Source organism: Mchenga conophoros, linkage group LG20 (genome assembly GCF_057382185.1).
Source record: "Mchenga conophoros isolate Kocher_MC1m ecotype Shallow Benthic linkage group LG20, M_conophoros_male_GT1.1, whole genome shotgun sequence".
Classification (NCBI taxonomy): domain Eukaryota; kingdom Metazoa; phylum Chordata; class Actinopteri; order Cichliformes; family Cichlidae; genus Mchenga; species Mchenga conophoros.
In genome coordinates, this window is record NC_140545.1 from 9,066,031 (window position 1) to 9,091,137 (window position 25,107).

At 40.2% G+C, this 25,107-nt stretch overlaps 1 protein-coding gene across 6 annotated transcripts in view; it reads left to right on the forward strand.

Moving 5' to 3' along the window:
• Positions 1 to 25,107, forward strand: part of bsna (bassoon presynaptic cytomatrix protein a) — a 125,708-nt gene that overhangs the window by 35,603 nt on the left and 64,998 nt on the right. For all 6 annotated transcript variants that reach the window (XM_085259527.1, XM_085259531.1, XM_085259530.1 and 3 more), the window contains exon 2: positions 3,853 to 5,244. In XM_085259527.1, the coding sequence (XP_085115653.1) occupies positions 3,853 to 5,244 (1,392 nt within the window). The remainder of the gene's footprint in view (positions 1 to 3,852; positions 5,245 to 25,107) is intronic.

Here is a 25,107-nt window from a genome sequence, read left to right on the forward strand (position 1 = left end):
GCTTGTTTTTCTCGGAAAACATCATTCACAGTCTTGTAAATAAGTCTGTGGCATTTACAGTACTTTTATATGTTTTTAATTCACCAGACCTTAACAACAGGTCACTAGGTTATGTTATTCTTCTTAATAAACATATTATGATTCATTTTTTGCACTGGTAAACAACATATTCTGTTATTAGGCAAAATGTTCTGTATATAAATGTGTGTATTTGTAATATAACGAAGGGCACAGGCCGAAACGTGTTGTTCCAGTAATAAAGCTGTTCTTTATACTATTCTTTAAGTTTTATTGGCGCTTCAGCCTCAGGAGAAACAGTTCTTGCAGACATATTTGCACCAAGAGCTAACAAAGATTAGACTGAAAGCAATTCTTCTATCATATGAAGGTCAAATGTGCTGTGCTATTGAAAATGCTTGAGAACAGGAAAGCTCTCTTGCAATTTATATCATGTAATAAGTATGCTCTTCCATTTAAATCTTGATTCATGTTTCTGTGATGTATGCATAAGAAGCTACAATGCAGAGAAGCCCCCCGCCCCCCTCCCATTTTTCCTCCTGTGTGAGTGTGCAGAGTCAGCATTGTTGGAGATTGTCAGGGCTCATTTTCCTCCTTTCAAAAAAAAATACATTTTCAGCTATTTATTCTTTTGATAACTTCTGTGGGTCTGGGAAATGGTCTGAGCTAAGCAGCACACCACATGCAAGCTGACTGGTAGAAATTTGTGAACACAGACATGAGTCTGTTTTTCAAGTCTGCGGGCCTTCACGCCTACAGTAACCTTATAGTTAGTGTATTAATTAAGAAATACAGTAATTACAAGGTTGAATTCCTGCTGTTGATTGGATTTTAGCATTGTAGCATTTACTATATGAAGCACCTTGACACCAGTGTTGTTGTGGTTTGGCGCTATATAAAATGGATAATATCGAGTGCACATCTTTGGATTGTAAGACATTTCCTCCTGTTGCACTTCAAGAGGTTACCTTACTAAAAACCTCTGATAGATCTACGTCTACAACTGTTCATGCTTTACTATGTGAAACTAAAGCTCATGCACAAGTGCTCATGCACTCATGCACAAGGAAAAGCCTAGTTAGGTCGAGTACAAGGAGTAACAAGATGATGTGACACCTGCGAAGAGCTACATAAGAGTCAAATTTGATTACTGTTGACAGATGGAGGACAAAACTAGAGGTTAAAAAACAAACATAAGAAGTAGAATTAAATGAAATAAATATTCATAATAAAACAGGAAATGACTAAACAGAACCTGAAACCAGCGTAGCTCCAAGGTCTCTTAATGAAATGGGGACTTGAAATACAGCAGCATCATTACGATGCCCTTGATTTTCTCTCACTTAAGGATAGTTGGTTTGGAGCGGCACAAATGCAGTGTTAGTGTCCAGGGAGGAAGAGGTAGAGTCTGAATTAGAATGGGGCCAATATCATGCCAACCAACTTGCAGGCGACAAAGTCGTGAGCTCCTTTTGTAAGCCGAGCTTTTTTGTTGTGATTCTCTGTCACTGGTAGAGTTCTGTCTGAATGATTAGATGTGATTGGTTCAGAGCATGCTGATCACACCCTTTGTAATTTTGCATGTACAAAAACCAATGTACCCAGTGAGGTTTGTTTTGTACACCCCAGACTTAGTATCCATTGTAGTTTCCACTTGGTTTTTCTCTTCTGTGTTTAAAAAAAGGGCAGAGTTATCATCACTTTTGTGTAAATTGTTGAACAAAACCTGTAACTCCTGCACAATTAGCAAAGACATTGTTCCTCATCTGTTACGGCACAGGTGCACGTGCAAAGGATTCACTGGTTTTAACCACATCGTGGAAGCTCAGATTCTGCTTTGCTGTGCTGTTGATTAAGCTTGACATGATGAGAGCTGAAGAGCTGCTGGGATTAAAAAAACTGCTGACTTCTTTCTCTCCACTGTTTGCTTTTTCCATCTCCTCCCTGTTCTTTCCATCCCTCCATTCTTCACTGCATCCCTCGTTCCTTCCAATGTCTCTTGTGATGTAGTGTTTAAAGCAGAGGGGTAGACAGGGAGACAGGATTAAAATCAGTCCCCCCTTCTCTTCCTCCTTATCCACTTCTCTTCTTCTTTCTCCCCCTCTGCATCTTCATCAGATGTAATTATGACAACACAACATAGGAGGACCGTGCACAGCAAAATTAGACTTTTAAATTTTTTTCCACTTTAGCTATTTGAGGAACGAGACCTACATTTTCAAACTGATCAGAAAGAGAACAGAAAAATGGGATAAAGATGAAAACAAGAGGAGGAAAGAAGAGAGAATTAAAGAAGAAAAACAGAGACAGAAGAAGCAGATGCTAGGTAGGAAAGCTAAAGAGAGAATATGTTAAGGAGGAACAGACGATGTCGGGGTGTAGCGATGTAGCTGTAACGGAACATGGGATCAGTAATGCTGTCAAGCTAGAAAATGCCAGACAGCAAAGCAGCACAGTGGGAGAAATTGCTTAGTTAGGGTATGTGAGTGATGCAGGCTTTTTTCTCTCTCCTGTCCCAATGTTTGCACATCCTACCCTTTAAATTCAAGGAGCCAACTTCCACTGTACCCCTTTGCAAAAAAATTAGAAAAGGGATGGGTGGGTAGGGGGGTGTTATTGAACAGCGGGTGGGGTAACACAGTACATCTGCGCATTGCATTGTGGGAAGAAAAGGGGATGGGAGAAATGCATGAAACGTGCAGAGATTTACTAGCTTTGCTCTGACTGCAGGGGAGCTAAAATAGCACTATTTATGGCAGCAAGGTAGCAGTGGTGAATGCAAAGCTACAGTTGGAAAGACAGGACAAGAGGAGACTGGCACAGCTGAGAGAGGAGCTGGGTTGTTTTCGCAGTCGGGAGAAATTAGAGAAGCAAGCAAGGTCCGGACACAAGGGAGTATCAGCTCTCATCTGGAGGAGGAAGAAAAGGAAGGAGGAGGACAGAAGAAGAGGAGGCGGAGGAGCAGGGTGATGCTTTATTTTTATTTTTAGATGGTGAGGAGTGTTGCATATTTGTTTCATTTGACTGTATCTCTTTGTACATCTGTTTGTATCTCCTTTGTGCTCATGCTGTATCTGTATGGTAGCATGTGCGCATACCTGTGTGTCTGTGTGGATTATGTTTTTTGGCACATGTGAGGGATGCAATTCTTTTCACTTCGGTTGCAGTTTCTACCGTGCTGTCATTAAGCATTGCAGTCAGTTTGTGGTTGATTTCTCTCCCTCTGGTTCTAATTGATAACTGCTATATTGTCTTTACATAAGACATCTATGGAAAGACTAATGAATCATATTTCATGTGCAAGTCGGGTGAATGAACACAGATTATGTGGTTTGGGTGGAAACTAGGAACTAGGAAACTAGGAAACACTAGTGTGTCATGTCTGAGTCATCAATAATATTCAGAGGAATCAATAGTAATCACCTTTGAAAGAAAATATGAATTAATTATAGTGATAGCTCAATGGTAACACTACATCATTAACGTTCTTGAGCCTTACTGACCCTTCCAGTGTTACACAAAGAATTGTTCAAACTGACAGATACCTGATTTACGTTTCAGTGGTAATGCCAAAGATGTGGTCAAGGAAATTACATTGAACCTATTTCCATTTAGTTGACTGACGTATTCACAATACAGTCACCATGCGAATATTTCACTCAGAACTAACTCTATAGTGCCAATGAAAGACTTCGACCAAACTGTTGCCAAAAACTATGTATGCATTATTGTTACAGAGACAAAGTAAAATGGCTTTTCAAATTGAAAAAGTGGATTTTAAGCATACTCATTAGTTTTTTTTTTTTGTTTTGTTTTTTTTTTTTTTGCCTGCAGGTCCAGGAATGGCTGTGTCTGAACTGTCAGATGCAGAGAGCTCTCGGCATTGATATGACCACGCCTCGTTCTAAGAGCCAACAGCAGATTCACTCTCCGTCCCACCAAGCCAAGCCGATTGTCCAGCCTCAGCAGCCTGCGCCTCAGCCAACACAGCCGACAGCAGCAGCGCAGCCAAAATCTTTGGCACAGAGTCAGCCCACCCAGCGGCGGCAGCAGCAGCAGCAGCAGCAGCAGCAACAGCAACCTCAGTCTCAGCCCTACAGCCAGACTCAGCCCTACTCCCAGTCGCAGCAGTATCCACAGTCTCAGCAGCAGTCATATGCTTCATCACAGCTAGGGTCCCAGACTCAGTCTTATACATCCCCTGGCTTACAGAGACATCCAGGCCCTGGTGGCTCCCAGTCTCATACAGGGCCTTCTCAGCAGGGCATGAGATCTGATCCATACTCCCAGACCGGTCCTGGAGCTCCAGGAACTATTAGAGGTCCCACAGGAGGCTTTAGCCAACCAGGGGGTCCTCGGATTCCTCACCCTGGTGCAGTACCCCTCCCTGGTTTGACCAAGGCACCTTCCCAACCAGATTTGGGTCGTGGTTCCCCAATGCACCAATCTATGGCACGCCACGACCAGACCAGAAGTGCTGGATCCTCCCCAGCCCACAGACCTCAGAGTCAGGCCCCTCCTGCCCAGGATGGCCTGACCAAACTGTTTGGCTTTGGGGCATCACTGCTTAATCAGGCTAGTACCTTGATCAATGTTGACCCGCTACCTACCGCCTCCACCCAGCCAAGCCCTGCACGAGGCAAGGTGGTGTTCAGTAATGCAACACCTGACAACAGGCAGCAACAACAAGGGACCACCAGTACTAAACCATTCACTATGGGGGGTCCTCATGCTCCAAGCCAAATGGGTGGTCCTAATGTTCAAAGTCAAATGGGAGGTCCTTATGCTCCAAGCCAAATGGGGGGTCCTCATGCACCGAGCCAAATGGGAGGTCTTCATGCACCAAGCCAAATGGGTGGTCCTATGGGTGGACCCCATATGCCAACCCAGAAGCAACAGCAGCAGACCGTGCCCCAACAACAAGAAATGCAGAAGCAGTCACCTGCTCATCAACAGAAAGGACAGCAAGGACAAAAAACACAACCACAAGGACAGCAACAGCAGAAAACACCTACTCATCAGCAGAAAGTGCAGCAGAAGCAGGAGCCTGTGGCAGCAGCACCTGTGGTTGCTCCAGAGCCTGTGAAACCCAAAGTGAACTGTCCTCTTTGTAAAACAGAGCTGAACATCAGTAGCTCCGACCCACCTAACTACAATACCTGCACGCAGTGTCACAGCCAAGTGTGTAACTTGTGCGGCTTCAACCCAACACCACATCTGGTGGAGGTAAGAGGAACGGAACACCTACAGACATCACACTGAACACATGTTATTGCAGACATACAAGAACAAAAACTCTACTAGTACAAACGCCGTCAAATTTACTTTTCACCAAACAATCAATAACATTCAACAAGCAGATAATGTTCTTCATTCCACTGTTGAACCTAATCCTCTTCACTGTGTGGATGCCGTTAGATGTGCAGCTCGTGTTTCAGTTTCTCTAAAAAATATATATTTTTCTTAAGCCTTATCCTTTATCATGATCTGTTTTTTCACTCAGGTTTTCATTTTACATTTTCGTTTTCTTTTTATGATATAACAAAGATGTTGTTTTGTTTTATTCCCGTTTCTTCATTTCCATCTTACTACACCTGCTACATTTGTATAAATTTAGATGTCCCTCCTGAATTCATTAATTGTTTTTATTTATGAGTTTTTCGTTACTTCTACTAGAGTTTTCCATATCTCGTTTTAATCCCTAACTTCCCCCTTTCCATTTTTATTTTTTGGATGTTCTGAATGTTTACACATACAGTTACATCCATAAGTATTTGGAGATGGGACTAAAGTGCAAATGCAATGGGTTTAACTACTTAGCAATGATACTGATTTTTATACATAGTCGTCTATTTTCTGACCATCACTAAGCAACATATCAACAACAATGCATTCATGCAAATGAACTGCATGCTCTGTGGTCAAATGTTTGTGCATGCTGGAGGTATTTCCCCTTTTTGTTGTGATCAGTGTTGGGGTTGTAACTCAGAAAAAGTAATGTATTACATATATTGCAAAGAACATTTTCTTAAAAGTAATGTAATAGATTACTTAATTACTCCCAGGAGAACGTTTTCTTTGTAAAATGACCTGAAGCACACTGTCTCATAATTACCATTTAACAATATAAACCAGAGTCTACAGCCCCACACACCAACACAAATCTCTAATGAGGACACATGTGTGATCTTTCTCTCAGTATTTACAGATAAACACAAAGCTGACAGCATAGAGCAAATATGAAAACCAGCACAAAGAGACTTTACAGTAGAATCGTCACAGTGATTCTACTGTAGAAACATGAAGAGGTAGAAACAGAGGCTACAGCCTGACTTCTTATCAGTTTGTTACCTGTTAAGTTCAGGGCTGGGGTCGGCATTTGCGCAGCTTTAACATCACTCTGGGTTCTTGGCTAGGTTAGCATTAGCATGCTGTCTGTGCAGATGTTTGCAAAGAGCTGAAGTTGTGTTAGCAGCACAATGCAGCTGTTTCTGTCCTGGGCACAGTTTAAAATGGCCAAAGGTAGAACATGAGGTCAGGAGTGTGGCCTGGCAACACGATAAAGAAAATTCGATCATGTTAAAACTTGCTGCTTACAAATAAATAAAATCTAACTCGGGTATACTGACCAAAGAAAACCATAAACTGTGTGTGCACAGCTTGTACTGACAGTATGTGCTCCTTTCACCTTTGTATTTGATCTAATTGAACGTGGTTTTGTTTCAGTTCATAAATTTACATTAAACAAAAATTTCGAAAATTATTCAGAAATTCATTCTTTAGTTAATGTGTTATCTCGTTATCTAAATTAAGTACCACTTCTTTGCCTCTCTCCGCTGTCCCGCTGGGCTACAGTAGCCTGTATTTAACCCACTTTTCTCAATAAAGATTAGTAATCATACTAATTGTAACACAGAAACATCTACATGTACAGTAGTGAGATTCATAACAATATTCTGGAGTTTTTATGTATCATAATCCACTGTGACATCAGCACCCCTTGATCTCTCTTTCTTTTCTTCATGTCACCTTAGATGGACTGCCGTGCACATGTCGATGAATTAAAATGAATGAATGATGAAATAAAATAATATGTAGCAATCCAGTGAGCTACGCGTTGAAGACAAAACACAAGAGGAGAGAAAAGACTGTTCCTAGGAGACCCATAATCACAAAACATAGACATCCTTTTCTGTTTCGCTGTCTTTGTGTCTCCCAAAGTACCTCTGCTCATGGTATAAAGAAACAAGCGTAAAGGCCAACCGCCCTCTCACCTTCCCTTTTATCGATCCAGTGCAGGCTTAGAGTTGAAAAGAGGAGAGAAAGCAAGAGAAAAGAAAAGATGGCAAGTATTTCAGGAAGTTAGAAATAGAGGAAGAAGGAAAAGATAAGGAACAAATGTCGCAGAAGAATAATGTAAGAAATGGAAGGAGAAGGGGGGAGTGTAAGAGTTGAGAAGGTAAGTAATAAAGCAGAGAAGGAAGTCAGACTGAAAGGAAGGAAGGGACTGATGAAGGAAATGCATGAAAGAAAATAAGCAAGGATGCATGGAAGTCAGTGAGTCTGGCAGATTTACAGAGACTCATGGCATATTTACTTTGAGGCAGTTTAATGCCTCCAAGGTCTTTAGTACTTAACAGTACTGTGAAGTGCTTGCCTCATAATAGACCTAGATATAATACACAGGGCTATATATAAGTGCCTTTACTATAGTATGCAGGACGGTGATAAATACACACTAACACAATAACAAGAAGGAATGGGCCATATCATTGAAGATACCACGCTTATTCATAAGTGGACTTACTTGGACTTACTACCTGTAGATAGCAAGTAGATGTGTGTTTCTTTGCAATGTGGGTTAAGGCCTGCAGGTCCTAAAAAGTGCATAAAATGAGAAAAGAGAAGGTGGACACAGAGAGAAGGAGTAGAAAAGTGATATAACAACCATATAAAATCATTTCTTTAAGCCAGTTAGAGTCAAAGATGATGGTGACAGCATATTCTACTAACTTCTCTCTACAAAAAGGCAAATTATGAGGAGAAAAGATGGGCATCATCATGAACATTAGTCATTATAAGCATACAGAAAAAAAGTAGAAATAGAAATGGACAAAAAGGTACATTATTAATGGAGAGAAATTCTTAGAAAATGATTAAAAGGAACTCAAGGTGGAACTGACATGGATGAAGAGACATTCATAGAAACAAAGGAGGAATAAAAAGGAAAATGAATAAAGTGGGACAAAGAACAGAGCAATGGTGCAAACAGTTAGAAAGAGAGCTTGACAGCAGCTGAGAGGAAACCAGACATGTAGACCTGAATCATGTACAGCTTTTAGTCCAGAGGGAAGACAGGCACTAGTGCACACGCACGCACACACACATGCAAAAACCAGTAATTAGAACAGTAGGACAAAGAAGAAGGTAATAAATCAAGCAAGTGAAGCAAAGAGGGATGAGGAGAGAAGCCAGCAAAGAAGTGATGATATCACAGATGAACTGCATGTACAGTCATTTCTATACCTGATAACGATTCCCATCAGCTCACTCCGGGCTGACTTTGCAGGTTTTTACAGTTTATCTTAACTCTTTGTGATTTACTGGATACATGTCTCTGACAAACAAGTCCTATATGTGTAAAACTTCTAGATTATATTGGAACAGCAAATGGAAATTTTGGGCTGTAACATAATTTTATTACATCACAGGTCATAAAAGTGTTACCACAGTTTAAAGCGATAAATCCGTGCTATAACAGCTTCAACTCTTCTGGAAAGGTTTTCCAAGGTTTAGGAGTATTTATGGAAACTTTTGACCATTCAGAAGCACATTTGTGAGGTCAGACACTGATGTTGGACGAGAGGGCTTGGCTCACAGTCTCCACTCTAGTTCATCCCAAAGGTGTTACGTTGGGTTGAGGTCAGGATCCTGTGCAGACCAGTCAAGTTCTTCCACACCAAACTCGCTCACCATTTCTTTATGAACCTCGCTTTGTGCAGCAGTGTGCAGTCATATTGGAACAGGAAGGGGCCATCCCCAAAGTGTTCACAGAAACTTGGGAGGATGACACTGTCCAAAACATCTTGGTATGCTGAAGCAGTAAGAGTTCCTTTCACTGGAAGTAAGGGGCCGAGCCCAGTTCTTGAAAAACAGTACTACACCATAATCCCCAATCCACCAAATCTGTATTGCGTTTGGTGATATAAGCCTTGGATGGACCTGCTCTGCCACTGAAACCCATTCCATGAAGATCTCTACACACTGTTCTTGAGCTACATGAATGCTACATGACGTTTGGAGGTCTGTAGTGATTGATTCTGCAGAAATTTGGTGATCTTTGTGCACTATGCACCTCAGCATCCACTGATGCCACTCTGTGATTTTACATGGTCTACCACTTTGTGCCTGAGCTGCTGTCGTTCCCAATCACTTCCACTTTCTTATAATACCACTAGAAGCTGACTGTGAAATATTTAGTAGTGAGGAAACCTTCACAACTGGACTTGTTGCACAGGTGGCATCCTATCACGTCACCACACTGGAATTCACTGAGCACCGCAAAGCGACCCATTCTTTCACAAATGTTTGTTGAAGCAGTCTCCATGACTAGGTGCTTAATTTTATACACCTGTGGCCATGGAAGCAATTGGAACAACTGAATTCAATAATTTGCATTGGTGACAGAATATATATGACAGAATATATATTTTTATATATTTTATTTATTGTTTACTCTATTTAATTTGTAAAATATGTGTACACACACACACACACACACACACACGTAGAAAATATTTAGTATACACATCCAGAAATGCATATACTATTATATATTGTACATATATTTATTAGTTTCAGATGTAACCATTCTTGTATTTTGCACAACTCTGTTGCTTGTGAAGCTCGCACACAAGAATTTCACTCACATGTGCTGTACCAATGTACCTGCACATGTGATGTGACAATAAAAGTGATTTGATTTGATTTGATTTGAATACATTTGGCAATATAGTTTATTGGATCACAATGTGGAATGAGATCATAAAAACCTAAACAATGTTACAACCTCTTCAGATCAAAGTCCATAATCTGGAGATGAATGTAAAATGTCCTTTTGTCAAACAATAAATGTGTCTGCTTGAGTCATTTTTTGAACAAGCCACTAACAAAATAAAACTTTTTGCCTTTACTAAAAAAAAATGAAAGCTACTGACGTCACACTTCAGATGAGTTCAAGAAAGACAGGAACACTGTGGGATAGAGAAACATGGAGGTCGCGCTCGTTTGACTTATTAATTATTCAAATAGGGTTTTTTTACATATATAAATAGCAAAAGAGATGAAAAATGTAAGGTGGAGGCAGTGTCTACTGAAAAAGAAAAGTAAGAAGTTACACGGCTTTTTCTTTCCTCCTTCTTTTCCTTGCATTTCTGCAAACTTCCTTCCTTCCAGCCCCCTTTTCCAAGATTCTCCGTTCCAAATCACTTGCTTCATCATGAAAAATACTAATCAGTAGCTTTGTCTCTAGTGGTGCAAACATTCTCCTCGTGGTGATACCTACTCACACACCCACACATGCACACACAAACGCACACACTGCTTATAGACCAGGTGTTAGTGAATGAGTGAATGAGGTTATTTCACTGTCCAGTCTGTCATTCAGACTTTTTCGGCTGTCACGACTGCCGTCGGAACAATTACTAGGATAACAACACCCCATCCACCTGACCGTGTGTCTGAATGTGTGTGTATGAGGTCACATTTGTGTTTGTGGGCATCTGCACATCTGAAGAGAACTGATTAGGGATTGTGACATTTAATCTGCTGCGTTGTGTTTGTGCACATGTGTTGTGCACGCAGTAACGCGTTACTGCCCATGTAATCTGATTACTTTTTTCAAGTAACGAGTAATGTAAGGGATTACTATTGCAAAACAGGTAATTAGATTACTGTTACTTTCCCGTAAGCACGCTGCATTACTAAAACCGTGATTTTTTTGCGAGAGTGTCTCATGACAATGACGTAAGCGTTCATGGCAACAGCTGTGTGCAGATCAACAAAGGATAATATATCGAGTGCAGGAGAGAGTATGAGCGTGCAGCGTTTAAAGCGTGGAAGTACTGACCTTACTTTAAGTTTGATTCCGTAAAAAGTGACAAAAACATTAGCGTCCGCTGTTCACTGCGTGGGAAGAAAACTTCTTTTTACAGCGAAAAAAACCCTTAACTTCCGAGCAAGCATCGAGTGCGCTACCACGTAATGGGAAATTCACAGACAAACTCGCAGATTCTTCCACTGACCGCTGCGGCACACCTGCACCAGAGCAAGCCTCCGCCTACCCCACTCCTGCTTTACAGGTGAAAATAGAGCAACAGGACCACTAGTCTTTGATTTTATTTATTTTCTGCTGTGTTTCACTTGCATTTATTTGAAAGACTGAGCGTAAACACAGAAAAAATATTTTATTTTATGTGCTGGAATGTGCAGAAAATAGGTTTAAATGTTAAACAAATTTCTTCCAGTCAGAGAATGTTGCATATAATAAAATTTTTGCTTGATGCATAAAGTTAAAAGATTAAAACTAATAAAACAAGTTTTAAAAAGGGACTTTTCCATTTGATTACATTTTGTATGATGGATTATGCAGAAAAAGTAGAATTGGGCTGAAAGCTCTATCGCTTTATTACCTATTCAGGTTGTAAATCGTGTTTTTAAAAAGTAACTAAGTAACTAAGTAAGTAATTACATTTGAAAATAAATAAGCAGTAAAGTAACAGGATTACTTTTGGGGGGAAGTAATCAGTAATTAGTTACTGATTACTTTTTTCAAGTAACTTGACCAACACTGATTGTGAGTGCAGAGAAAGTATTCAAAATCACACACTTCGTCTGCCTGTGCGTGTCTGTCTGCGGTGACAGACACAGTGTATTGTGTGTTTGTTTGTGTGTACACTGTCATCATCAGAGTGCTTAATCTTGCAGATACTATGGCGATGTACGTTGTAAGCTTAGATGCTTAAGCTTGAGTCTCATGATAAAGTCAGACTAATTACTTCCACACAAAAGCCAACAAGAAAGAAGATGGTACTTTCTTATTCTCAAGTGGTCGCCACAGTGGATGGACAAACATGTTTTCATTTGGCATAGATTTGAACCAGATGCCTCACACAATGCACCTATTAATGCATATTAACAGATAAAAATTTGGTTAATTCTAAAAAAAGATGTCTTTTTTTCTTTGAATTATGTCCGCATTACTGTTCATGAAAATATGCATGGACCACTGTTAATCATTATGTTTTGGATGCATTGTCATGTATTTAGCAGTTATTAAACCTGTTTTAAACAACACATAAGCCACACATCCTTGTCTTAATGAGAAGAACATATACAATGTCTCTTTTTTAATTTTTAAGCTTATGAGAACCAAGCCGGCCCGAGGAGCACTACAGAATTTGATTGGGCATAAATAAAACTTGAAGCCTCATCTCTGTTGTTTTTACCTCTTGAAATATGAACTTCTCTAACAACCGATGAAGGCAAAATAAGACTCAAACGCACAACTCAGACAAAAAAATCACATTACAGTGTTTACTTAGATGCAGTGAGAGAGTGAACATGAGGATGACTCCAGGAGTGTATGAGACAAATTCACAGACGTAAATGCAGGCAGACTAAATACACTAGGAAAACTTGCTAGGAACCGAGAGATAACAAGACAAGATGATACTAAACAGGACACAATAGACGGTCACAGTAGGTGAAAGCACACAAGTGCAGGAAGCAAACACTCAAAAAATAAAATAAAAACATGAGTATACAAGCAAAAACATGATGTAGAGAGCAGGATGAGTTGTAATGACTTTTGTTGCTTTTTCTTGGTCAGCATACACTTACTTTGAGCACCGGTCTGGGTCTCCTGCTACTATCTTCATAGAACATGTTGCATTTACAGGTGCGTGGAGAAATCAGAGCTCATAGATGTGCCCAGAGAGGCAGTTTGTACTTTACTGTCAGATTTTTTCTATCGGTAAGCGGTCTGTATAGTGCTTTTCTACTCTACTTGAGTATTCAAAGCACTTTATGCAACATGTCTTATTCACCCATTCATACAAGCACATTAGTACTTTCTATTTAACATTCACACTCCAACAGAGAGCAACTTGGTGTAACAATATTTGGCATGCAACCAGGGATTGAACTACCAACCTTCCAATAAGGTGACTACCCACTGAGCAACAGCCACCCCAAACATCTTCACAAACTTGTCATATAATTACAGCACCCAACACTGATCTTGATTCTTGTTGCTGAGCAGAGTTACCACGAGCTTCCAAATAGCAAGTGACCGTCAATGATGATGTGAATAGCAGCCAGACTGAAAAAAATTAGAATTAAACATGAAAAGCAACTGACGTGTGCTTGTTACTTTACTATTGTGTGGAAAATAGGTCGCAACATGCAACTAGACACTGACAGCTTAAAGTATGAAGTTGAAAAGCTGATTATTCTCTTGCTATTCTCATTAGGATCACACACTTAGTTTCTATTGAGGACTCATAGACTGCTGCTGCCGTGTAATCCATAATGTGTCGATGGTGTCTTTCTCAGGTTCTCACAGCTGGACAAATCACTGTGCTTAATGCACGCACCTCAATGACCAAAAGGTTAACGTGGATCATTTCTTAGTTGCTCATCTGTAGTTATGTGCATGCCCATGTGTGAGGAGTCCCCCACAGAGCTAAACCGGGCCATTGTTAAGGTTGCTGTCTGTACGGTTGCCCGGGTCATTAAGGTTACCGGAGTAGGATTATTTTTATTTTACATAACAGTGTTTCATTATGCTCATCTTTCTTCTTCTTCTTCTTCTTCTTAGTCTCCCTACCTTTTTTCTTTCCTCAAGCTGCTCCCTGTTATCTCCACTTATTGCCACCCCCACCCCTTCCTCTCTGGTCCACTGGTTAAAATAAATGGAGAATAACAATCTGTAAAATGATGAGCAGAGAGTAGACACCCAGGGAGGGGTGAGGTAATGGAGCGAGGGAACAGCACGACAAAAATTTAACAAAAGACAGAAGCTGCATAATGTCCCATTAATTGTTTGACATTTAGTCAACTCCAAACAAATAAATGCCATAAAGTAATGTGTTCTGCTGCAAGATGATGGCCACGTCCAATTTAGATTTGCACGCTCGGAAAAGGAAACTCGCAGACACAACAACACACAACAGCGCTAAATTGATTCTTGTGATCCTCGTCATCTACATAATCCACTGTGGCTCTGTGGTCAGTCCGTCAACCTGTGTTTGTTTGTGTGTGTGTGTTTTGTGCATTCACACAGCCATGCGTGTGTGTTTAATTACAAGTGACAAACATAGTTAAAAAAGCAGTAATGTGTATGGGAGAGCATAAGGTATGTAATCCATTTGGCGTGTGTGTTTGTGTGTTGTCGTGCATGTGTGTTTGGATGTGTCACACCAACTTTTATGGTCTGTTAAGCTGAATTATTGATCAGCATATGAAAATAGCCCAGACAGGAAGAAGCACTGCGCCAGACAACCCACGCCCACACCCGTAGCGCAAGACACACACTTGCCCACACATGTGTGTCTGTCATGTCTGTGAGTTAGTGTATTATTTAAATTGTACTTCACCTGTAAGTAGTATCTTGAGTAAATATCTTAAGGATCAACAGAAACCTTTGCTGTTGGAAATCTAGTCAGGAGATAAAACATCAGTGATAATAAGTACGGGAGTGAGAGGGTGATTACAATCCATGAACAGTTTTAGCCTTCACCCCAAAGGCCACACCGTGCAAGGCTGTAAATGTCTGGACCAGAAACAGCGCCCACAGTTAAAAGTGCTAGTCTTGGATACAATGTGTAGGAAAACACTAACATGTCCTCTGCTGCTGTAGCGAAACACCTCTGTTCTCAGTGTTCTTTTTGGACAGCAGAGACAGGGCACACATGCACTTTGACACCAACAGCTGCAAAAACTGTATAAAAATAAGATAAAAAAAACATCTTTTATTTGCCATATGCATACATACACAAGGTCTGGGCACATAGCAAATCCTGTGCAGAGCTTAGAGTCAGAGTCAAACAAATACAAATATACAGGATGTATCATCAAAAAGGAATCATCGGATTTAAAAGTGCTTTAATTTGGCAGCCAATCAATGATAACGTTCACGTTCACAGCAGTGGATGTTGTAACTCCAGACATACTCGCAAAAGTATGGGACGGGTTTGACTTTCATATGGATGAAAGTGTGCCGTGCATCCAGAAGACACATTGAGCACTTGTGAAGTTTTGTGTATATGTTATATTATATTCAGCCACATGTTTTAACATTTACCACGAGCATCTATGTCAGTTACTTTAAACATATAAGCTTTTGAAATACAATGATTCTTTTTGATACACTCCATACAAATATGAATCAAGTAAGTTGTTTTCTTAGCAGATAAAATGCAACAATTTGTTAAATAATTTCTGGTATAAAACAACAGTTTGGAAAAATATTGAATATGTTTATAATACATAGCTGAAGATCATGTGGTGACGTGTTAAGGTTGAGAGACCTCTGAGGTGTCTCGGGTAGAATTTCCTGGAACTACCAAAAAACTACCAAAAAATATTATTATTATTATTTTTTTTAAATGATTGATGTTTGAGATAATTCTACTGTTCATTTGTTTTGTATAATTTTACTCACATGGTTGAAAAGAGGAAAGATGTCATGCCAGTTATGTTTAGTAGCTGTTGTTTAAATCTGACTCTTTCAAGGATACCTGATTACACCACAGTTGTTATTTTTGCATTTCATCCAAGAATTCAGCTAGAAAAGTGTCAAAATTGGTCTCTGACAATTCATGTCAGTCAGAGGCTCTCCCATGCACTAAAGGATGCAGACATGTACTTTAAGGCTTGGAATAGAAGAATCAGTGGAAGGAAATAAAGATAGAGTGAGTCATGTTTCTTTATTTAGAATGAAGTCAGAATACAGGATAAGAGCAGCAGCAGGAATGACTGAGCTACAAATGGACAGACGATTCGCTCCTGCACTTCAAGACATCTCCCTTCAATTAATAATACAAGGCTCACCATCCTGTGCTTTCTTCCTTCTTCCCTCTTCTTCCTTTCCCAGCCTCTGTCCAGCCTCCTCCTCTCCATCTGTTCCTTTCATCTCATCCTCCCTGACTTCTTTTTTCATCCTCTTTCGCCCACCCAGATTTTCCCAGGTGGGACTCAAACTGGCAACTTCCTGATCATTGTTCTGCTTTATGTGTAAATTCAGCGTTCACTTGCTCAAACTGTTTTCCTTTTTTTTTTCTTTTTTTTTCTTTCTTTTTTTTGTGTCCCGTTTGGATCTTTAGCCATCAGAATTGTTGTCTTAAGACCAAGAAAGATGCCAAGCGGATTTATTTTACCAAGTGGATCATCATGGCCTTGCCATATTGGTCCATTTGATTGACCTTTATTATAATTATGAATTTATTTTATTTTCAGTTGCTACAAACGGGACAGACATGACTGGGGGATAGGACAGGGAGAAAGAATGAAAGAAAGAGAGGGAGAGAAAGAAAACCAAAGGGGAGAAGAGACGGTGAGAAGGGGGGGAAGAAAGAAAAACAAAAACAAAAAAAAAAACACCTGGGTCACCTGTATGGAGAAAAAAAACAAGAGAAAGCAAACAACAAAGAGCAACATAATAAAAAAAAAAAACCCAGCACCATCACAATAAACTAGCTAGCAGTAGATATCAGTAGATACTAAATAATAAACAATATTGTGCAGCACGCAAGATAGACAGCGCACAATGTGCTTTGAGGCAGCAGCCAAGAAAGCTGTAGTCCGCGTCTGTGAATACCCGTGTGTACACCTGTGTGCATACCTGTGTGGATCAGCATGCTTGTATTCCAAAGGTTTCTCCATGTAACGATCTGCTAGGGAGTGTGGGGAGCCACAGCCCCGTCCCCCAGGGTATGAAGCAGGTATGGAGGAGATCAAAACTCCAGACATCCAGAGGCCCCCAGAACACAAGAGACCAAGGAAGACCAACAGGGGGGCAGCCGCGCCACTGTCCCAGTAAGAGCTGAGGAGAGTCCCAGATGAGGGCTCACTCAGCAGCCACCGAGCAGAAGCCACGGGGAGTTGCAGTGACGCGCCCGTGAGCTCCGCCGGCAGCCAGCTGTGCCTGAGTGACCGAGCCCCAGGCCGAGAGGCCGAGGGCACCCCACCTCCGAAGTGGCCCGAGCGAGCCCCAGGCTCCAGGCCCCGATAGGCGGCCGCCAAGGAGTGAGCCGGTGTGTACCCGGACGCCCATCCCCGGACACAAAGAACCACCAACGCACCGAGACTGCATTTTATTTTGGTTATTTTTCATGGCTACAGATACAAAATAAAAGATTTATTAGATTTACCTTAAAACTGCTTGATTGCCTCATGAGAGCCTCTGCAGCAGCATTGTTCTCAGCAAATCTTTGGAAAATGTTTTCACAACATACCACATAATTACCAGGTGAATCTAAAAAGTGATGATTCAGTTCACTTTTATTCTCCCCCTCATTTTCCTGCTAGATCTACTGCTAACTTAGTCAGAGCTTGCAACTTATTTAGTCCACTCATCATCTTAAAGAAGTCATACAACATGAAATTAGAGAATTGCAAGGCGAGTAACTTTTACTTTTGCTTGTGTTGTTGACTTCTTTTAATTTCTCGGGAAATTAAAGGCTAAATTAGTCACTTAAATCAGGACACAAGCCACCTGCTTCTCTAAACTCTTTCAAATATAAAATCATGTGCAAAATAAAGAAACTACACCCTTACTGCTTCCATAGGAAATAAGAGGGTAAGTAGCAGCCAGGTGATTATAATAAAATGTACTTGATTTATCAGCATATCAACACAAACCCCTCATACCAAGCTCTGTGCTGGATGGGTGATGATTTGGGCTTGTTTTGCAGCCACAGGACCAGGGCACCGTATAGCCATTGAGTCCACCATGAACTCATCTGTATACCAAAGTGATTGTAGAGTCAAATATGAGGCCATCTGTCCAACAGCTGAAGCCTGGTCAAAATTAGGTCATACAACAGGACAATGATTCCAAGCACAGCAGCAAATCTACAACAGAATGACTGAAAAAGAAAAGAAACAAGATGCTGCAAGGGCCCAATAAAGTCCAGACCTTTTCCCGATGCTGGATCTTAAGAGAGCTGTCCATAAACAAAACCTGCAAACCTCAATGAAGAGCAGGAGGAATTCCTCTGCAATAATGTGAGACAATGAAAAAGTGACAGATAAAACTTTAAGCTGTTACTGCCAAAGGTGGTTCTACAAGCTACTGAATCATGAGGTGTACATAGATTTCCCCAGGACTACGTGGAGCTCTGTAAGAACTGACTGTACGCAATTAAATGCAGCACAGTGGATTATAGTCACTGAATATTTTTGTCAAGGAATTGTTTTGTGTCTTAGCTGTTCTCTTGGTTGGTTATTATTCTGGTTATTGTACGACTGCTGAACACTATTAGAAAAAAGCCCCCATTCAAAAATGCTGTTCTGAATAAAAGAAAACGAAGGCTGATGCAAACTGTAACACAAATAATCACAAATGCAGTAGTATTGAGTAGTTACAGGTATTTGTAACAAACTCAACCAAAGTCTCCCTTTTTGTCGTCATTTCTAACATAAAACTGGGATTAAAAAGCAAATTTTACCACATTGTTTTAATGCCTTAATAAAATAGATGATATGAGGATAAACCTGATTCATAATGAATATGCTGACGATGATGATGATGAGGAATTTGAGATGCCTTTAACATTTGAATATATATTAAAGTTTTCGGTCGACTACTTCATGTTAGTTTAATGACTTAAAACTTCTCTGCTTACGTAGTTCTGTCCTGAATCTGTCAAATCCTGTTAAAATCACAAACTGTTTCAACTGAACTTGACCTGACTCTCAAACCGTGAGCATGTACTTTTTAATGCTATCCAAAATGCATTTTGTTTACCTACAGTATGCATTCAATTCAGATCTCAAGCTTAAAGCTTAGCTTTGTGTATCAGTTTGCGTCTAGAGGCACGTCTGTGGCATTGCGTGCTAACTTGGCTTGTCACAGTTGGTTCTTTAAATACCTGCAGATGACGTAAATTGAAGCCAAGTGCTTGGTTTGCCTCACAAGCTTCAGTGAGGTAGGAGGTAGGAGGGGCAAGTGCCATTTTAAGATCCTTCTGTTAGCGCAATGAGACTGAAGGCTGATAAACCCGTGCTTGGTTTCCAACAGTGGTTTTCATTCCTAAAATACAGCAAGTGTGGAAATGACTTCACAGACTGCAAGTCGAGCACTCGCACTCTGATATCACTTGGGTCTTTTTGTATGTATGCACCTCACTCCATTTCAAACACACATATCACACGCACATCTCCTTTTTCACCCTCTTCATTTGTTTGCTCTCTCTTGAATTAATTGCTACTTCTCTCCACCATTCCTCTCCGGCCAGTTCCTGTGCAGTTTTATGTTGCCTTTACCCTCTCCTCTACTTACTCCATCTCTTCCTCAAATGCTCAACCATCCAAACTATGCACTTTTCTTTTCCTACCCTTGTGCATCCCTTTTTCATCCTTCCATCCACTCTTCTCCCCTTCCTTCTATTTGTTTTACTTTTCCTCAGTACGAACTTTTTGCTTCCAGCAGCTCTTGTTTGTGGGTGAATTACAGCTCCATCTATGCGTTTTTACATCTTTCACATTCCCCCTTTCTCACACATTCATCTCTCTTAGTCTCTCTGGCTGTAACCATTTGGGTGAATATACAGCTCCCTGCTGGAAACAAAGGCCTTGCTGTAAAGCGTACAGCAATGTACAAAAACTCAAAAAGCAACATATACAGTTTTGCCCCATAAACACAGGAGACCTTAAAACATAAGCACTGCTGTGCACCTGTGTAACCAGGATGCCAACACTCAAAATCTCAGACTCATTTATCAAATAATATGTTTGAATTTTGCTATTTCACCTTCAACACTGACCTGGTCTTTAAGGAATTGCTGTATAATTTAGGCATCATAAAGAAAATGTGCTTTTTTTAAAAATTGTAACAAAGGGTAACATTAAAATTATAAAAATAGCTTGAGGTCTCTCTGCTATTAGATTTCTTTAAATTAGAGTAAATATACAGATTAAACACATTAATCTTTACCAATATGTGGGACTGAACTTATTGCACAGTACTAAATTTTTAAGAAGCACCAAAGGGGATGAAAAAGTTCAGCTAATATTCAGTGATACAGATGCATACAGCTGTGTTCAACGCATGTGGTTGCCAAGTAAAAGGTTGCTAGTTGGATTCCAGGCAGAGATACAAATCCCCTTTGGGGCTGTGTTAGGAGGGACAAATCAAACACACACATCTACCTGCTGTGGAGATCAATTGTCACAAGAGAGTAGCTTGTTTTTCTTCTAAGTGTTATAGCAAGATATGTAGATTTATGAGTGGCAAAGGTGCAACAGAGAACTTCAGAAAGACTGTTGTGTAAGGAGAAGAGTCTGAGGAGGGCAGTGAGTTTGCTCCCTCCTTATAAGCACACAGGAGTGGCTGGGGATTTTTGCAAGGAAACACACTGTTCCAAAAGGTGTGTTGCTGAATTTTTCAGGAGTGTGTGAAGACATTCTCTATAAATTGTTCCTGATAGGTATCTGAAAAAGTAGTCCTTCATCAGGAGCAGTAATTTTAATGTCTTTTTTTATTTCCCCCACTGGGACTATAGCAGTTAAAACATGTTTTGTGTGGCCTGAGAGAGAATTTATATCACTCTAATCTAGAAGATTTTCTCTTTATCTTAACAAACGTATTGCCCAGTATGCACGTGCTTATAAAGGACAGAAATTCTATGAAAGTATTTTCTTAACTCATGTCAGTGTATTCCTGCACGATGGAGTTTTATACAGATGGCGCTGCCTGGGTGTAGGCTTTTGTCAAAGTGGAGGCACACCAGCCCTCCTGGGAGCTGTCAAGCGGCGAGTCCCTCAGGGAACCACAGAGAGGGATGTAGAAAGTTATTTTTCTTTACAACAAAAGGGAACTTGATCTCTTGACAGCAGTGCTCTTATATGAAACTATGTTTGCACTTAAGGCACAAAGGCACAGTGAGAAAAATCAATGTGCTCATCTTTGGCACAAGCGGCAGATCAGAAAGAGTTGAGGAGATAAGTGTGCGGTGTCCGTATGTTTGCCTGCATGCAGCATACTTGAAAGTTTTTCCTGTCCTACTTTCACTTCTCCGTCGGCCATGTTGCTTTTAAATGGGTCAGTGAGGAGAGCGGTTCATTCCCCTGGGCTACACAGCTGATCAAGTGAACCCCTCACATACACCAAAAGAGACTCCCAGCACAGAGGCACAATGCGATTCTCCAGTAAAACCCAGAGGTACAGGGACAGTTGAAGAGAGGATGGGTATTCCCTCACTGGGGTGGAAAGAGTGACCGAAAGCTGATTTCTTTTTTAAAAAAAAATCTAGAACCATATTGAGATTTTTTTTGTCAAACAGATTCCACAAAGTGAAAAATACACTGAAATAAAACCTCGGCTTCTGTATACTAAAGTCTATCAGGGTCACACCAGCATAAACAGACAAAACAGTCTTCAACTACTATTATTACATTTAAAAATATATAACAAAATATATATACTTAAGGTTTATTTTACACAACTCCTCCCATTTTCTATAGTATAAGTCCTGAACTGTGTACACATCTGTTAGCAGTAACAGTACATCTTGAACTTTCCATCACTGAATTAAGTTTCCAACAAAAGTTATTACTTCAGTTTTGTACATTATAAAACAATATGTTATTTAAATGATTAGGGATCCTTTTAGCTGAATTTTGAATGTACTTTTAGGAACTTTCACTGAATATCAGGTTTATATTTTTCTGCCTTTATTAAACTAGATTAATATTTAGTATGCTGACATGCTGACAATGGGGCCGTAAATAAACTGGGAACTGACTGAGGGAATGGGGAGAAATCACAAAGGAGGAAGTAAAACTGACAAGGCATGAAAGAAAACCAGCCTTCAAAGTAAAACAGTTAATAACTATGAGACAAATGCACGAACAGATCGAGTCGCTAGTGCAGATTCCAGATTAATTAAAGGGAACACAGAATGTATTGGGGCCACATTAAGAAACTATAGTTAAAATTTCGAGATTAAAGTTGTCGTTTCAAATCAAACAACTGGGCTGTCCGCTATACCCTCTACAAAATTCCTAGTGTAGATGAGTTAGTCAATCATCCTTAAGAATCAGTTTTAGTTACAAGGAAATTATTTATCTTTTATCGCACAAAAACAATGTGGTGACGGGTATCGCAACATTGAAAAGATGATGCAAGAAAGCTGCATCTGGTCAGAAGGAAAAACCACACAAACTTGGAAGACTTGGCCGGATTTGAGGAAACTGAAATTGCTGACAAAGGATACCGATGGTTACACACTCGCGCAATAAAGAGAATGTATGATGTATCACAGGACACAAGACAGCTGATCAAGTTGTTTCACTGACTCATCTACACAGGGCATTTTATAGAGGGTATAGCAGCTGTGGCAATTGACGTAAAACACATTTTTAATCTCCACATTTCACTTTATTTCTCAAAATGAACAATAATATTTTTTCCTTAATGCGGCCCTAATATTCTGTCATGCAAGAGGACAAAGGCACTGACACATAAACACAACACATACAGCAGGAAACAGAAACACTGAGGTAACAAAACACATAATAAATAATAAACTGAAACTAGGAACTGAAGCTTAATTTTAAAAAGGACAACAACAAAAAAAACTTCACTCTGTATTTCAAAAACTTAGCAAAATTTAGGCTGGAGCCTAAATATCACAATGAGAACTAAAGATCAAAATGAACATAATGAATCAAAAACTCAGCCTAACCATAATAATTAACAAAACACAAAGAAAACACTGCGAGCACTAACTGCAGTGAAACCCACATACAAGTCAAAGCTAAATAATGAAAATTCTAATCCCAAAGTCAAAACACTAGAAAAACCATAGAACCATGAGATTCGGGGCGTGCCATTACCACTGACTAGACAAACAAAAGGCCCATGAGGCAAAATGAGGATTGCCACACATAAAAACCATTGAAAGAGAAGCATAATAAAGCACCAAAGTGTTGTTAAGATTCATAACCTCAGTAACAGCTTTGCCAATTGCCAATGATGGAAAAGTAGCTGAGCCCTGTTTTACCAAGTTGAAGCTTAAGGGCACAATGAGACAATGTAAAAAAAAATGCCATTACTGTAACTGGGTCTGGTGCTAAGCTTTAATGAAGAATTCTCTTTGAGACATTTGCAGAGTTGAGACTTCTTGACTCATTACAGCCGAGTGGAGTGAAAATGTCTTAAAGTGACACGGAGCTTGTTATCCTCAGGTTTGCACACCGTTTGCATAACACAGGATTTTGGTTCAGAAATGTACAGACTTTACAATGAGTCTGCAGTTGCTTTGCAGGTTGATGGCACTGAAAGACAGAAATGAATGCGTGACGGGAGGTCTTTAGACCCTAAACCTTCTTGGTAGCTTCATCAGCATTTTGTTTGTCATGCGCATGGTGCTGAATTCAACACTGTGCGCTCTTACACGTGTGTGGTTTAATCCTCTGGAGTTAGCTGGATTGCTAGAAGTATTAAATATGTATATTACATAAGATTTTCTTTTTTGGGGTGGGTGTTATAGGGAAAAGCCACTATGAAGATCATGCACAGGGATTAAATAGATTAGCTCATGTAGTACTGATCAAAACACAGCATTTGCCATTTCTTGAGCACTTTATTAGCACGATTGTGGGCTTGGCATGTGTTTCCTAAGCAGAGGACTGAGAAAAGTCCTTGCTTAGATACAAAGGGGACTCAAATGACAGCACGTGTGTTACACCAGGGAATTTAGCATTGCTTGGTTCAATTGAATTCAGTTCAGTTCAATTCATCTGCTGTTACTGGTTGGAGTGAGAGAAGGAAGACAGGATGAAAGACATGCTGTGCAAGAGAGCCAGAGAGTAATAATAAGTATGGATTACATTTATATAGCGTTTTTCTAGGCACCCAAAGCGCTTTACAATTCCACTATTCATTCACTTACTGGTGGAGGCAAGCTAGAGTTGTAGCCACAGCTGCCCTGGGGCAGACTGACAGATCGCACCATCGACCCCTCTGGCCAACACCAGTAGGCAGTAGGGTAAAGTGTCTTGCCCAAGGACACAATGACCAGGACAGAGAGAGCAGGGGGATCGAACCAGCAACCTTCCAGTTACAGATGAGCTTCCCAACCCCCTGAGCCACGGTCGCCCGATTAATAATAAGTATGATTCAGTGCAGAGAGGCCTGTTAATATGACTGAAGAAGAAATAGTCAGTGCATCATGGGAATCCCACAGCAGCCTATACCTATCACATCATAACTAAGGGAGGATTCAGGGTCACCTAGTCCAGCCCTAACTATATGCTTTAGCAAAAAGGAAAGTTTTAAGCCTAATCTTAATCTTAGAGATAGTGTCTGCCTCCCGAATGCAAACTGGATGCTGGTTCCACAGAAGAGGGGCCTGAATCCTGTTTTATCCTCAAAACTACCATGTTTTAGTGAAGAAACGAATAAGCTCTGAAAGCAGGAAACTTGGCAGCCACTGTAAACTGAAAACACCATACTGTGCCAATACTTAGAGAGATGTAAAAAGCAACATCTCCTCTTACAGTTTTTACAGCTGTTTCTGTTTCTCTCTGATGTGTTCATATCAAAGACAAACATGTTGATCGGCCTTTCTTTTGCATGTTATCTTGCTCTCACACATTTTACGGTCTGCAAAAGAAAATGACTCATGTCTTTAAAAAAAAAGACATACACATACAATAACGCAATCTGATCTTAAAAGAAAACCCAGGAACACAGTACAAAGAGACGCACGCACACACAAACACACAGTCATGACTCACATTGATTATTAAGTGAACAGGGTGAATGACTCATCTGTCTTTTTTTGTATTACTCTCTCTCTT